The 16,482-nt window shown below is 45.7% G+C and overlaps 1 protein-coding gene across 1 annotated transcript; it reads right to left on the bottom strand.

Annotated features, from left to right (window-relative positions):
- Nucleotides 1-3,647: 3,647 nt before the first annotated feature.
- On the bottom strand, nt 3,648-10,538 carry LOC145358677 (zona pellucida sperm-binding protein 4-like). The gene is made up of 9 exons (XM_080212900.1): nt 10,219-10,538; nt 8,196-8,374; nt 8,025-8,122; nt 7,811-7,944; nt 7,538-7,727; nt 6,682-6,826; nt 6,501-6,573; nt 3,849-3,956; nt 3,648-3,778 (listed from the first exon to the last, which is right to left on the bottom strand). Exons 1-9 carry the CDS (start codon nt 10,523-10,525, stop codon nt 3,648-3,650), a joined length of 1,365 nt encoding a protein of 454 aa, XP_080069026.1. The 5' UTR covers nt 10,526-10,538.
- Nucleotides 10,539-16,482: the final 5,944 nt, after the last annotated feature.

The raw sequence follows: 16,482 nt of genomic DNA, 5'->3' as shown, positions 1-16,482 counted from the left end.
CCCACGGGATACTCGGGAAGCGATTCCGCCTCTTCAATCAGCTCCAATTCTCCGCCTCTCTCCAGCTCCCAATCACACTTTAGCGAATGAGCCCACTCAAGTCTGTTCCAGGAAAGAAAGTTTGACTTGGAGCCGCTCTGCGGGATTTGAGAATTAGATTTAGGGGAATATAGAATGACATCAGCATATAGTGCAGTCCACTGGTTCCCAACCCTCCAGGATTGGCCTGGACTCTCCAGGAATTAAGGATCAAATCTCCAGGACACTGCTGTGTCCAACCCTGGAGAACAATCAGAAAGATTGGTTTCTTTTCCCAGTTCTCTTTACTAAATGGAGCTCTGTGTGCCCTCCTGGGTATTTTGTCAGGAGGGCAGTCTTCAATGATGTGAGTCATTGGGGAGAACCACAGCTACTGTCTGAGTTCCCTGCAAAGACCCATTTGTGCCAACCCGTTGCACAATGGCCATCGCCAGTGAGGAATCTGTTGCCCAATGTTGGAGTGAGAGGCTGAATCTGGGTGGACAGGCTGTGGATTCTGTGGTGAGGAGGTGGATTTTAATGGTGATGTGTTGATTCCATTCCAGCTGCCACAGGGTCCCTGTGGTTATTCCTTGGCACCAGGTTGGCATGATGGGCACAGTGAGCAGCAGGTGGATTGGTAAGGTCCATGTGTAGTGCCAGTCTTGGGTTAATTTACACCTTCTCCAGGAGTTTCCTTGTTGCAGTCGCCCTGTTTATATAAGGGGGGGGGGGGGGGCGCGGAAGGAAGTGGGATGTTGCTCAGGACTGGGAGGAAGAGAGTTGGGTTGTTCGGAGGGTACCTGAGATGATGTGCATTGTTGTGTTGAGTCGGTTCGCAAAACACTGACAACAAGGAATTGTAACAAACAGTAGTTTATTCACTAGCTTAAAGCTTATTTATTAGTCACAAGTAAGGCTTACATTAACACTGCAATGAAGTTAGTGTGAAATTTCCTAGCCGCCACATTCCGGTGTGCGTTCAGGTCAATGCACCGAACCAGCACATCTTTCAAACTGTGGGAGGAAACCGGAGCACCCGGAGGAAACCCACACAGACACTGGGAGAATGTGCAAACTCCACACAGACATTGAACCTGGTTCCCTGGCACTGTGAGGCAGCAGTGCTAACCACGGTGCCACCATGCCACCCCTAAACTGTACAGTTTCTTTGTATTTGTACTCTGCCCTCAATCCTGGGAAGAACTCCCACACTTCCAGCATGTGACCCTTTTCGTAGCCATTTCATCACATCATCGTTCTGTCTTCAAATTCCCCATTCAGTTGGAACAAGCGGTGAGATGGAGTGTGCGTGAATGGAATCTGTGTACAGACCATTTTATAACATACAAATTAAGCAGCCTAACAATCTATTTCCAGATGGTTAGGCACCAATTAACCTGCTGCAACTGGTGTATCGTCCATTGCATCTCTTTTCTCCCCCCTCGTTCATTGTGGGAGCGTGGTCCCTCTGAGGGGTTGGGGGGCGGGGACAGAGGAGGGCAATCCCTGAGGGTCACATGATCAGGCTGGATCCTACAGAATGGCTACGTGGAAAGCTGAGCCAATTGGATGCAAGGGGATGAGCCCCAGGGTCAGGGAGAAGTGTGCGGACATGTATTATAGTTCTGCAGACCATCACTTGTACATTTATAAATATTCTTAGAACCCCTACAGTACAGAAAGAGGCCATTTGGCCCATCAAGTCTGCACCAACCACAATCCCACTGAGGCCCGACCCCCATATCCCTACATATTTTACCCACGAGTCCCTCTAACCTACACATCTCAGGACACTAAGGGCAATTTTAACATGGCCAGTCAACCTATTGTGGGAGGAAACCCATGCAGACACAAGGAGAATATGCAAATTCCACACAGATAGTGACCCAAGCCAGGAATCAAACCCAGGAGCTGTGAAGCAGCAGTGCTAACCACTGTGCTACCGTGCCACCCACATATTGTTGATAATAACCCTTTATATCTTGAAATCGCAATGAGTTGACTTCAATGTCATTACACTGGCGATGAGGAAAAGCTTTTTAAGTCATTGGGGAAATTGCTGTATGCAGCAAGAAGGGGAGAAGAGGAAGCATCAAGACTACAAAGAGACAGATCCATATGCCATATAGACATTCCTTTAATTAGAAAGATTGAGAGGCATTTGACCCCAAAGCAGAAAAGTGAGGGTTGTTTATTGAAAGGCTGTATTATATCTTTGGAGCAAGTGAGATCATAGTGGAGAACAACAAAAAAAAAATTAATCTACTCACAGCCTGTGGCTCAATACCACATAGACCAGTGAGGAGTCTAACTCTGCCTGATGCTACAGATAGTCAAAACAGTCAACGGCAATTTTGACTCCCAGTCTTCAATCATGTTCAGGTGTAAATTTGATTCTTCAGTCTAGAAGCCATAGGAGACCATCCCCAGTTTCATAGCCTGATTTAAATAAATTTGTTGTCACAAGTTGGCCTACATTAACACTGCAATGAAGTTACTGTGAAAATCCCATAGTCAAACTCCAGCACCTATCTGGGAACACTTGAGAATTTAGCATTGTCAATTTATCTAACCAGCACGTCTTTCAGACCAGGAGGAAACTGGAGCACCCAGAGGAAACCCACACAAACACAGGGAGAATGTCTGTGGGAGTTTGCACATTGATCCAAGCCAGAGATCCAACCCAGGTCCCTGTAACTGCACAGCAGACAGTGATAGTCACTGAGCTGACACTGACTTCTGAGCCTGTGGAGGAATCCATCCCTATAAAAACCACCAAGATTCACTAACACTCCTACATCTCAATCTTCCTCCTCCCACCACCCACCTGGAAGGAGAAATCAAGGGGGCTGGGAGGAAGCAGTAATTAAAACTTGTAGACAGCTATTTATCAGCAAACATTTGATCAGAAACCTGCATCATTGCATGATCATTCTTTAAAAGAATGAAGGCCAATACAACACAACAGGCCCTTCATCCTTCCAAACCTGCACCAATGATGCCCAACTAAAACTGTATGAACTTATGGAGTCCCTGTTCCTCCATTCCCATCTTATTTGTCTCGTTGCCCTTAAAATGAAACTATTGTACTTGCTTCCACCACCTCCCCAGGCATTCAACAGTTTGTGTTGCACATCTCTAAACTGTTTCTTACACACCTTAAAACTAAGGTCCCCAGCATCTTTCTTAAACCTCCCCCAGTTATTCTTGGATTTCTGCATAGTGATTGTGGCTATTCTAAAATCTGGGGGTTTTCAAATTCTTAGCATGGCTCTGGTACTCATGCTCTTGTCCACTATCTCACCCAGGGCTATGGGACAGGGAGACAGCACTACCTGGATTGTGCTTTCAAATAGCTGTTTGGGGGCAGGTGAATGGCCTTTGAGGCTGCAGGTTGCGTCACAGCCTCTGATACAGGCTGTAGTAGAGGCAATTTGAGTAAATTAAAACTCTGGTAGCTATGTTAGAATCTGCTTAATTTGCAAATACTTCTGTTTCTTGCCTTGAAGTGTCTAAAATCCTTAGCCAACTGAAAACAAGGTTTTATTGCAAATGATTCTACTCAACATCCAGGACATGTTCATTTCAGGTTTATTTTTGTTCAGATTCTACACTGTTCAATTTCACTACATTTGAGAAGCAACAGCTCTTGGTCTCTTCATGTACACTGTAACCATCACCACCAGCAGGCACAGAGACACCATCATGAAGCCAATGGCTACTCCTTGCACAAGCCAAGCACGAGATTCAGCAGCACCTAATGGAAGATTAGAAGACATTATATTCAAGAGAGCTCACAGGTGGACTATTGAAAAGTCTCTACTTACCACTTGCTTCATGCTGTTTCTTGGACTGAAGCCCCTCATCTTCCAGGATGATGGGGCCAGGAGCACTCACTAATGTTCCCTCATGGTCACGGGGACTCCTGCGTCTCTCTATTGGGAGGAGAAAAGTCAGACAGTTCAGATGCAATACAGATTAATTTTCCAAGATCCTCAGTGATTATGATCAGATTGCTGATGCTCACTGCCTATTATGATTGTAATTCACAGAGTTTTACTAATCATAGAACCCTACAGTGCAGAAAGAGGCACTGAATAATCCCACCCAGGCCCTACCCCCATATCCCTACACATTATACCCACCAATCCCTCTAACCTACAAATCCCTGGACACTAAGGGGCAATTTCTTAGCCTGGCCAATCAACCTAACCCACACATCTTTGGACTGTGGCAGGAAACCCATGCAGGCACGAGGACAATGTGCAAACTCCACAGTGACTGAGCTAGGAATCAAACTGAGGACCCTGGAGCTGTGAAGCAGCAGTGCTAACCACTGTGCCCACCTCAATAAATTGCCTTAGTAATTATTTACCAAAATTCACTGGATTCTGGGCAAGTGCTGGAAGATTGGAAAACGGCTAATGTTACGCCACTGTTTAAAAAAGGTAGCAGACAAAAGGCAGGGAATTATAGGTCGGTTACTTTAATGTCTGTAGTTGGAAAAATGCTTGAATCTGTCAAAGAAGAAATAGCGAGGCACCTAGAAAAGAATGGTTTGACAGAGCAGATGCAGCATGGATTCGTTAAGGGGAAGTCGTGTTTGACAAATTTAGTGGATTTCTATGAAGATGTGACTAGTGTGGCAGACAGAGGGGAACTGCTGGGTGTGGTGTTTTTTAGATTTTAAAAAGGCGTTTGATAAGGTGCCTCAAAAGGTTGCTACAGAATGTTAGCGTGCACGGAGTTGGGGGAGTAAGGTGTTAGTCTAATAGGAAGACAAGAGTTGGTATCAATGCGTGCTATTCTGATTGGTAGTTGGTGACTAGTGGAGTGCTGCAGGGACCTCAGCTATTTACCATTCATAGATGATCTGGAGGAGGGGGCTGAGTGTAGGGTGACAAAATTTGCTGACGACATGAAGATGAGTGGTAAAGCAAATTGTGCAGAGGGTATGGAAAGTCTGTGCAAGAACCTGGCAGATGGAGTATAATGTTAGCAAATGTGAGGTTATCCACTTTGGCAGAAATAATAATAGGAGGGATTACTATTTAAAGGGTGAAAAGCTGCAGCATGCTACAGTGCAGAGGGACCTGGGGGGTCCTTGTGCACGAGTTGCAAAAACCCAATCTGCGGGTGATCAAGGCAGCAAATGGAATGTTGGCCTTCATAGCGAGGGGGATAGAATATAAAAGCAGGAGGTCTTGCTGCAACTGTACAGGGCACTGGTGAGGCCGCAGCTGGAGTACTGTGTGCAGTTTTGGTCACTGCACTTGCACAGGATATATTGGGCTTGGAGGGAGTGCAGAGGAGGTTCACTAGGCTGATACCGGAGATGAGGGGGTTAGACTATGAAAAGAGATTAAATAGACTGGGTCTGTACTCGGAGTTTAGAAGGATGAGGGGGGAATCTTAGAGACGTACAAGATAATGAAAGGGATGGATAGGGTAGAGGTAGAGAGATTCTTCCTGCTTAGGAAGGATAGCAGGACTTGAGGGCAGTTAAGATGAGGGGGTGGTGTCAGTTTAGGTCAGAGTTGAGGAACTTCTTCACTCAAAGGGTGGTGAATCTCTGGAATTCTCTGCCCATTGAAGTGGTGGAGGCTACCTCACTAAATATATTCAAGTCACAGGTAGATAAGTTTCTGATAGACAAGGGAAGTAAGGGTTATGGGGAGAGAGCAGGAAAGTGGAACTGATCCGCTTCAGATCAGCCATGATCTTATTGAATGGCGGGGCAGGCCCGAAGGGCTAGATGGCCTACTCCTGCTCCTATTTCTTATGTTCTTAAAAATGCCTAACCCTCAATCTGGCCACAATTTAGTGCAAGTGCTGGAATCCTGTAAATGGTGTCTTGCTTTGCCACACTGCACAAGCATTATTGAAATCAGTTATTGATGAGTACTTTCCTGATGTGGAGATGCCAGTGTTGGACTTGGGTAAACAATAAGAAGTCTCACAACCAGGTTAAAGTCTGGTGTTACTAGGGGGCATAAATATAAGGTTCATGGTGGGACATATGGAGGGATGTCAGAGGTAGATTCTTCACCCAGAGAGAGTGGTTGGGGTGTGGAATAGACTGCCTGCTGTGATAGTGGAGTTGGACACTTTAAGAACTTTCAAACTGTTATTGGATAGGCACATGGAGCACACCAGAATGATAGGGAGGGGATAGCTTGATCTTGGGCATAGCTTGGCACAACATTGAGGGCCAAAGGGCCTGTACTGTAATGTTCTATGTCCAACAGGTTTATTTGTTAATAAATGCCACTAGCTTTCAGACTGCTGCTTCTTTGTCAGGTGAGTGGGGCGTTCAGACCACAAAACATGCCCTGTTTGTGATAGAGGTGCTGTTGATGCTGAGGGATAGAGGAATCCCCCAGTCACAGCACACTAACCAGATATTCCATTCAAACATCATCTCTGCCTGTCTTAATGAAGCATCATCCCGATTCAGGAGAGATCAAACAAGAACTCACTTGGGACACATCTGGGTGCACAGTCATCCTGACCAGAGGGTGAGCAGACCCCAGCACTGCAGTGTAGGTAAACCTAGAATGGAAAGGAGACAGTTTAGGGGGACCTTCATGTTCCTGGATGAACCAGGCTGTTAAGGAGCCAGGCACAAAGGGAGTCTGGGCTTGGATTGTTCTTGCTTACCTGTCCAGTCAGAGGCTGCTCTGATTCTCTGTCCAAGAAAACAAATGTTTTCAGTTCAAACCGCTTGTGATGTGTTGGGAACTTCAGGCCAGAAAACATGACTGGGTGTAGGAGAGTCTGATAGTCATCACCCTCATAGGGACACCTGGAACAGTCAGCAAATGGTGTCAGAGCAGGGAGGGGTATCTGATCTGTTAAATATCAATAAAATTAGTTTGGGGCCAATGGTGTGGTGTTCCAGAGGTGATTCCATTCATTCAGTGAAAGATTTCCCAATTTGTTCATTCCATTATTCCAAGCTGGGAGAATTCCATGTGGGATATTACTGGAGGTCAGGAATGTTTTTGACCAAGAAACTGGAGCTGAAATGTATTAAAACTACTCACCACAGGTGGTATGTGCCATTCACAATGGTTTGACTGTAGAGCATTAGAACCACTGGGATAACAACCCAGGGAGATTCCCAATGTAAAGAACATGCTACATATTGACCTGTACCTGGAGAATGTACCATGGCGGTGGGGGCCCAAAGTGCTGCAGATGTCATTGCAGAGGATATGGAAGTAGAAACGGAGAGTGTATGTTTATTTCGTCTTGCTAGTTTCTGGAATACATTTGTGGCTGGTACAATGGGTGCAGACACCAATCAGCAAGGGGTCACATGGGTTCTTGAAGGGAGCAGATCCATTTGGCCAAGTGCAGCCCATGTGACCTCCCTGGAATTGTCCAAGACCCTCACTGATCAGCAGAAGCAACTCTGCACCAGTTTATGGCCATTTGGTGAAGGAAGAGATAAGAAGCAGTCCAGTCATTTCAACGTCCAAGAACAATTGGCCCTCCCATTCACACTCCTTACCCATCCACCAGCAGGCTCCATTGCACCTCATGGTTTGGGGCTGGCACAGGAGTTGCCCAGCAGTCATGCAGCCTCAGGACAAGCGTTGGGTCACTGCGACCCAGGACACGAACCTCCACAAACACTGCCTCCCGAAGGATTCTCCAAATGGGGTACTCACTGTCCACATACCATGACCTGAAGTCACCATCTGGGGGGCACACAAGAACCAGTCACTCCCTGTATGGATACATCCCCACTAATCCCATTCTCCATTCCCCAGGGCACCTCTACCTTTTGCTATTCGCAGTTCCAGTTCCAGAATCCCTTCTTCTGAAGCAGGAGGTGGTGGAGAAACCGTGTAAACTGTGACATTGATCTGTAAGCCAGTCTCTTGCCTCCCTCTGTACTTGCACTGGACGTGCAGGCTGCAGACAGACACAAGTAGTTGCAGCTTCATTCAGTAACACATCCCCTCCAATACCAACAACTCCCACCATCCTCCTACCCGAAGGTGCTGTCCCGAGTTATTGAGCCCAGCTTCCCAGTCTCAATCATCCTCTTGCCCAAGACGTCTGTTTCATAGACCAAGGTTCCATCTTCCTCCTGCAATTAAGAGGCTGCTTAATAAGAAGCTGGCTCACTTACTGGGAGAATGCCTTGACCCTTCAATACTCACCCACTTGCTGGAGCCACAAGAGGTGACTGGAAAGCGGAAGGCCGCAAGTTGCCCGGTGGTTAGTTTCGGCTGGCACTCAGCCTCTTGTCCATCTTTCACATACAGAGATGACAGGTTGAGGGCAGGACGGGTCAGGTTCTTGGAGATCACGATGATGAAATGACCATCAGCTGTGCATGCTGCAAAGAGAGAATTTATTGCCACTGCTCCTATTGGGGCCTCAGATCATTAAAAGCCACAAAAAGCTCAGTTCAACTATTGTCAATTGGAGCAAGAAACAGGAAAATTGGAACTAAACACACTGCCTCCAAAGATGACAAGAGCTGGGGGAGGGGTGAAGAAAGTCTTCCCCAGCAGGAACATTGCTAACTTTCCAACTATTCACCCAGAGCTGGAAATCTTCATGTTCTAAAACTATCCATTCTGGATCAGTTACTGCATCAATCTATAGCACCTTGAGATATCACAGACCATTATAGTTTGACAAAGCAACTACGATTTAGTTACTCTGACCAAGAAGCAATGATATTTGCAGCTTCCACTCCCTTGAGCAGGGAGATTAGTCAATGGGACCAGTTCTTGCTCGTCCACTTGATTTAGGCCCATCAGTTATTACCCCTCAAAATCCAACTATCCCCTCATCCAAAAGGAGAATGACTCCAACCTTTTGTGAAGCCTAAAATCCCATGTACTTTACCAGTTACTCATTCTGCACTAATGCACATACTACATGCAGACTTCAGAACTGCCAATCCCCACCACCAAAATATATCACCTCATCATTATCAAATGCCATCAGCCATGTCTGCCCATTCTACAGACCATGTGTAGTCACAGGGATGTCCTGTTCCTCAGTATCTAGTCTTCCTGGCAGCTCCACATCATTCTTAGAATCTATGCAAATAGATTCTCTCTCAACTAATGTGTTCAAGCCCTGCCCCCATTGTACCTTACAACTGACACACTGGTAGGAGATTCAACTTGATTTGATGTTGACTGTTTCTCTACTTCTACTGTCTCTCTATTAGATTTCCACTGTAAACCACCCATCATATCTGATTTCAGTCTCCCCTTAGCATCCAAGGAGCCTGGTTTCTGCTTCCCTGAGATATAACTAGCCTGTATTTGGACTGTCATTTCCTTCATCTTCCATTGTTCCATTACAGTTTTCTTATCAGTCTCAGTTCCATTTTAACCAACAAATTTAGTGTTATATTAAAATATACCCTCTTCCAAAGAGGAAAGCCCCATCTCCATCAAATCCCTGCAGCACAGCCAGAGGGCTTTCAACCCATCAAGTCTGCATCAACTCTCCAAAAGAGCATACCACTCAGGCCCTATCCCCACACATCTATTCCCTCAATCCTACAGATCTCAGAACACCTAGGAATGGACAATCCATTAAACCTGCACATAATCCTGACCCTGTGAGGCAACAATCACTTACTCAAAACACCTCCATTGACATCTGGGCCAAATAACCCGCCTCATGTCACACCAATGACTCCTTTGCAGTTGGGCCAATATATCAAGTTCTCCTGATCATAACATCCCACTCCAACTCCCATGTTTCCCTGCAGATGTTTCTCTGCTGCTCCCATTATTTAGGGGTCTACAGAAAGCTCCAAGTCACATCATTGCACAGACTTGACCCACACTCCCAAACTTAGATGGCCAATCACAGGCTTGGTTAAACAGGCCCATTGGGATGTCTCAGGGTGAGCACTATCAGTATAGGGTCACTCATTGTGGAACTGGGGTAAATATTACCCAACTGAAGCACATTTGCTGATCCCATGCCGGAGATTGTCTCTAACTCCAGTCACAGAGCCTCCCACCTTCAGAACTCGGTCTAAAACCATCCAAACCACTCAGTTAGCTCCTTCACTCAAGCTGAGGATTCCCTCCGTTCCTACACTTCACACAGTGAGGCAGCAACAAATACCCCATTTCCCAGTTAGATTCTCTCCTCTCTCTGTCTCCACTAGACTGGGGGGGATGTGGGGGTGAGTCTTGTTGTTACCTGGGCTCTTTCTCAGACTGGAGAAACAGCGATGGGGGCTGGAGCTCCGGGGATCAAAGCAGCAACCCTGGCGGATACACTCAGCGCTGCTGATCCCGGAGTGACCGCACTCAAATCTCCAGCCTGCCTCTGGGACACAAACATCATCCCTCCCCAGGAGTAGCGGCTGGCCTGAGAGTGAGGAGGCGGCCAGGAAGCAGAGAGCCCAAGAAAGCAGCCAAGCTCCCATCCCGGCCAGTGAATCAGGACAATCACTTCCCGCAAACACCAGCCCGTTTTCTAGCCGGGAATCCAGCTGCAATCCCATTGCAGAGGCTCCCTGTCCCACGGGATACTCGGGAAGCGATTCCGCCTCTTCAATCAGCTCCAATCCTCCGCCTCTCTCCAGCTCCCAATCACACTTTAGCGAATGAGCCCACTCAAGTCTGTTCCAGGAAAGAAAGTTTGACTTGGAGCCGCTCTGCGGGATTTGAGAATTAGATTTAGGGGAATGTAGAATGACATCAGCATATAGTGCAGTCCACTGGTTCCCAACCCTCCAGGATTGGCCTGGACTCTCCAGGAATTGAGGATCAAATCTCCAGGACACTGCTGTGTCCAACCCTGGAGAACAATCAGAAAGATTGGTTTCTTTTCCCATTTTCTTTCCACATTTCTCTTTCCCAGATATAAAAAACATTGAAAATGGGGGAAGGCTGCTTGGCTGACAGTTATCCAGTTGGGTGATGAGTCATTTTGCTTTCCAATTGGTGTAGGAATGCAGTAGGTCACAGGGATGGATGTGTTGGTGACTAATGGCTGGAATGTTGGGGAAGATCGTGTGACGAAACCTCCAGGAATACATTGAATCCCAGTTGGTGATCCTGTCAGTGAGATGGAGTAAGGGCAGGTCCAATAGTTCCAAATAAAAGCAAATTACTGCGGATGCTGGAATCTGAAACTAAAGGGGAAAATGCTGGAAAATCTCAGCAGGTCTGGCAGCATCTGTAAGGAGAGAAAGAGCTGATGTTTCGAGTCCAGGTGACCCTTTGTAAAAGCTTTGATATTGTGCCGTTTTCTGCCCTTTCCACAGCAAGAGCAATTTGTAACACCTTTTTTAGGGTTATTTCACATTCTCAACAGTTTCTTCAGTCTGGCCGTATTATTGACCCCACACACTAACCGGTCTCTGAACCACTCATTAAGAGCAGATCCAAATTCACAATGTTCAGCCTCAGCATAAAAGGTGCTTTCACCTCCCCGGGAGCTCTTCCCATTGAGTTAAATCTATATCTCTGCATAGTTACAGAGAGCTTTGGGTGATATTACCCTTTGACTATTTCTGTGAGTTCTTCAAAGGTTTTAGTGTCAGGGCATCCGGAGAAGTCAAGCTTCTTATCAATTTATTACTTTGGGCACCCCAGGCTGTTAACAGAATTACTCTCTGCTGCTCCTCCCCACGCTATTTCGATTGCTTTGAAGGAGTATCTCAGGTGTTGAACATGTTGAACCCAATCCTCCAAATTAGGGTTGAATGGGTCAAGGTTTCTGAATAGAGACATTATAATAACTCACTGGGTGCTGAATAGACGTGTTTCCAACAGCGTGCACATGAGGTCTGATCTCTGGCAAGTGGAAAGCGTTCCGTTGATCCTCCGTTTATTTGAGGCCGCTGCTACACAAACGTCAATCATGCCGACTGCTCTAACCCCCATCCACACTTTGGCAAATTGGACCACAAGGCTGTGATCCTGCTCCCGGGTTCTATGCCCGTTCTGAGCAAGAGGTCAGTGAGAGCACACCCTTCATCCCGGAAGCCTTGGTCAAACTGGTATCCAAGGTTACCATTGCAGATCTCAGATCAACCTTCTTGACAGTTAACTCATGGAAAGTGCCTGGGGTACCCGGGCGAGCACTCAGATCCTGTGCGGACAAGCTGGCAGGGATATTCACAGACATCTTCAATCTCTCCTTACTCTGATCTGAGTTTTCTATCTACTTCAGGAAGGCGACCATCATCCCAGCACCAAAGAAACACCAGGCAGTGTGCCTTAATACCTATTGCCCGGTAGCTCTGACTTCCATCATTATGAAGTGATTCGAAAGGTTAGTCATGGCGCAACTGCAGTCTCCCAGATTGCCTGGATCCACTACAGGTCGCCTATCGCCAAAACAAGTCCACAGCAGACACAATCTCCCTGGCCCTACACTCAACCCTGGAACACCAAGATAACCTGGACACTTGATATGGCTCCTGCAACAATCTCTCCTGTAGTCTAAGCTGGCACTATAGTTAAGAGAGTTCACCGGTGCCTCTCTTTTCTTAAAAGCCTGTAGAAATTTAGCATTTCCACTATGACTCTCACCGTTTTTCACAGATGCACCGTAGAAAGTAACCTTTCTGGTTGTGTCACAGCTCAGTATAGCTCCTGTTCTGACCAAGACCACAAGAAACTACAAAGGATTGTGAACGTAGCCCAGTTCATCCCACAAACAATTCTCCCATTTGTTGACTCCTGTCTATACTTCCCGCTATCTCGGGATAGCAGCCAACATAATCAAAGATCCCTCACACCCGGACATACTTTCTTCTACCATCTTTCATTGGGAAAAATATACAAACATCTGAAAACATGCACCAACCAACTCCAGAATAGCTTCTTTCCCGCTGCCACCTGACTTCTGAGCGGACCTACCATATATGAAGCTGATTTTTCTCTTCACCCTACCTATAACTGCGACATTATATCCTGTACGCTCTCCTTTGCTGCCCTCCTATGTGCTCTATGAGTGGTATGTTTTGCCTGTATAGCTCACAAGAAACAATACTTTTTACTGTATCCCAATACATGCGTCGATAGTAAAACAAATCAAATTTTTGTCACCAAATGTAACATCTTGGAAAGAGTGGCAGCCACCGAATGGAGTAACTGAAGAACTATTTATTAACGGGAGTAACTTTATACACAAAGTGTGAGAGATGCTCCCAATTACAGTGACACAGTGGTTAGCACTGCTGCCTCACAGCACCAGGGACCCGACTTTGATTCCCGGCTTGGGTCACTGTCTATGTGGGGTTTGCACGTTCTCCCTGTGTCTGCGTGAGTTGCCGCTGGGTGCTCCAGTTTCCTCCCACATCCTGAAAGAAGTGCTAGTTAGGTGCATTGACCCAAACAGGCACCGGAATGTGGTGACTACTGGAATTTCGCAGTAACTTCATTGCAGTGTTAATGTAAGTCTTACTTACGACTAATAAATAAACGTTATTTTGATTCCAGTCTCCAGACTGCCTGGGGGGGGGGGGCGGGGGGGGCGCACTCAGCCACAGAATTCACCCGCTTTGGCCTGATTGGCTGGATTGGTCACTTAACCCTCCAAAACCTGCCCCCTTAAAGTGACTCATTGCTGCAGCTTTCACATCTTTCCTCAAGTGTGGCACTCAGAACTGGGTGCTGTGCTCCACTTGAGGCCTCACTAGTGTCTTATTCAAGTGCAACATGACCTCCTTATCTTGTCCTGAATTCCACTATTAATAAAGCCTCAGAGACTGTCTGCTTTATTAACCGCTCTCTCAACACACCCTGCCATCTTCAATGACTTATGTACATATTCACTGAGGTCCCTCTGTTCCTGCTCCTCCTTTAGAGTTTCTCCCTTTATTTTATACCAACTCTGCTCATTCTTCCTATGAAAATGAATCACCAACACTCTCTGCATTGAACCTCAGCTGCCACTCTGTGCCCACTGTTAGGGACCTGATCAGAAACTCCAAAGCTTAAAGTTTACATAGAAACCAAATTTTTTTGATTCAGGCACTAATGAGAGCACATGGTGTTTCATTCCAGGTGTGATTCTATTGAACAAACAGGAAGCTTTTATTGAAACAAACTTTATTTAACAATGCAGTTAAAATATAAAAAAAATCCATATTGTTCCAATTTAAGCAATAACCCCACAGACATGAATCCCTCTTCATGATCAGTTAGAGCAAAACATATAGACTTACGTGTGTACAATTCTTCCAGCCTTTTAAACCCTCTGGACAGAGATACAGAAATACACCTACTGGGAGGGGAGGGAATATTGAGATATTGAAGTGACATTGAGAGAATGGTGATGTTGTTCCAAGTCAGGATGGTGTGAGTTGGTTGGTAACTTGCAGATTGTAGTATTCCTATGCTTCTGCTGCCCTTGTCCTTCTGCGGGAGGGGCAGTGGTCTTGGAATGTATTAAAGGACCCTTGATGAACTGCTGCTGTGTATCTTGTAGATGGTTCACACTCCTCCAGTTCACAGTAGCAGCAGTGGATGGGATGCTGATCCAAGCACTGGATAGTGCGTTCTGCCTTTGGCCTGTTATTGTAACCATGGTGTTGATATGGTTGGATGATTGGAGATAAACGTTTCTTGTTGATTAGTGATCCTTGGGACAGAAAATCTCTGGAACTTCTGTAGAATTCCAATCTTGATCTGAGTTTGTCAGCTCCAATCCGGTAAAGTGCTGTCTGCACTCTCTCCAATACTGTTATCCCTAATTTAGGTACAGGACAGGGTTTCCTGTTTGAAAGCACATTCTAACAAGTAACAAAATCTACCTCTATAGCGTTACCTTCATTTAGTTTTGCTAATACTTTTAGTGTGTGTTGAGAATGGCACACGTCATTTGCCATTCTTCTGGGAACAAGGAGGCTGGGGGAGGGTTAGCAAGCTACAGGGAAAGAATGAAGTTGGAGTGTTGGGCTCCTGGCAGCCAATAGGTTTTCTGAACATTCCAGATTTGTTTAAAACACTGCTTTTCAGAACTAATTACAAACAGTACAGCTGTACTTGGTCCAAGCCATTAATATACATCTCCTTGCTTTACTCTATTCCAGTATATAATTAGTACTGGCTGACTACGCATCTATATTCAGATATTGGTTCCTCTTCCTTTGAATATTGCTGCCAAAATCTGTGCTGTTGAAGCTTTTCATCTTGCACTCATCAGGACAAATATTATTAAAGGGAATAATTTATACTGCAGACTTCTGATTGGTTGATGAGTGGAGTCAAGGTATTGTAATGAAGAATATCCATTACAGCCAGAAGGACATTGTATGTTTTTAACTAAGAAGCTTTGAAACTACCATTCCATGGTTCACTTCCCAATCACGGTCTTGACCTGCCTGGTTTGCATTTTAAAAAACCAGAGTTAACTGCTCCCTGCTGCATTCTCTACAGAACACCAATTGGATTTATAAACCCTAGAGCACCATGCAACAGGTCAATTGTCATTCTATTTACTCCTTCCCTGAATTAAACCATCCCAAAACTGATCTGTGAACTGTTTGACAGACAAATGCCATCTTTGCTTTTGAACAGTAATTAGCAGCCTACATCACAACTAAACTATAAACTCTCCCTGGGCTTTCTGTGCCATTGGAAACGTGTCTACCTCTTGAAAGCCTGGGGCTCTGAAGCGGAGGAAATTTCCTCAATAGTCACCAATACCCTTTTGATGCTAGAAACATGTATTATTCTGGTATGGCTTAAATCAAGAGTCTTTACATTTTCAGACAACATTTCTGCTTTGCAATTTTAGTCTAAAAGTTCATGGCTTGTCTGCATGTTAATCATATGACTTGTGATCTACAACACCCCCAACTGCCTCTTATTGGCTGTAACTAATTGTGGAAAGGTAGGTTCACCTGAACAAGGACACTATATATTGATAAGGAATGACCCTGGGTACAGTGGAGGCTGCCCAACTACAATTAAAAATGGATGTAGTAATGACAGAAAGCTGTCAGGGACCCAACCAGCCTATGCGCTGGCTTAAATACCACAAAGGATAATCACCCAGATCTTGAGGAAGCGTGCAGGAAGAGTTTTTGACAGAATTTTTCAAATTGAAGATGTTTTGCCTCCAGGCAGGAAGTGTAACTATTAAAAATATATACTGATGGAGGAACACTGGATGATTCAATCACCAGTGCAGCTCAAAATATATTTGAGAGCTGATCTTGGCAGCCCAAAGTTACCATTAGAATGAGACCACTTGCCTTGGTGTTGTGGAGCAGTCTGTACTGATGTTTGTAACAGGTCCGCAACCATCAGGTGGAAAATTTTGACAGAGGCCCCTGTTTGGTTTCAGGGCTATGAGCCTGTGGAGGAACCCATCCCCGTATCTCTTCTCAATCTCCCCACCTTCCCGGTGGGATATGAAACAAATGGACTGGGAGGGGGGAAAGCAGTAATTAAAACTTGAAGACAGCCATGAGAATCAAATATCAGCAAACATTTGAAG

Source organism: Carcharhinus amblyrhynchos, chromosome 26, assembly GCF_965287045.1.
Source record: "Carcharhinus amblyrhynchos chromosome 26, sCarAmb.v2.hapA, whole genome shotgun sequence".
NCBI lineage: Eukaryota > Metazoa > Chordata > Chondrichthyes > Carcharhiniformes > Carcharhinidae > Carcharhinus > Carcharhinus amblyrhynchos.
Note: the sequence above shows the minus strand (reverse complement) of the source record. Positions and strands in the feature narration are given on the sequence as shown.

Coding starts and splice junctions, on each gene's coding strand:
- LOC145358677 (XM_080212900.1), bottom strand. CDS start 10,525: ATGGGATTGCAGCTGGATTCCCGGCTAGAAAACGGGCTGGTGTTTGCG. Junction 7,945..8,024: donor ACTCGGGACAGCACCTTCGG/GTAGGAGGATGG, acceptor GTCTGTCTGCAG/CCTGCACGTCCAGTGCAAGT. Junction 7,728..7,810: donor GGAACTGCGAATAGCAAAAG/GTAGAGGTGCCC, acceptor TGTGCCCCCCAG/ATGGTGACTTCAGGTCATGG.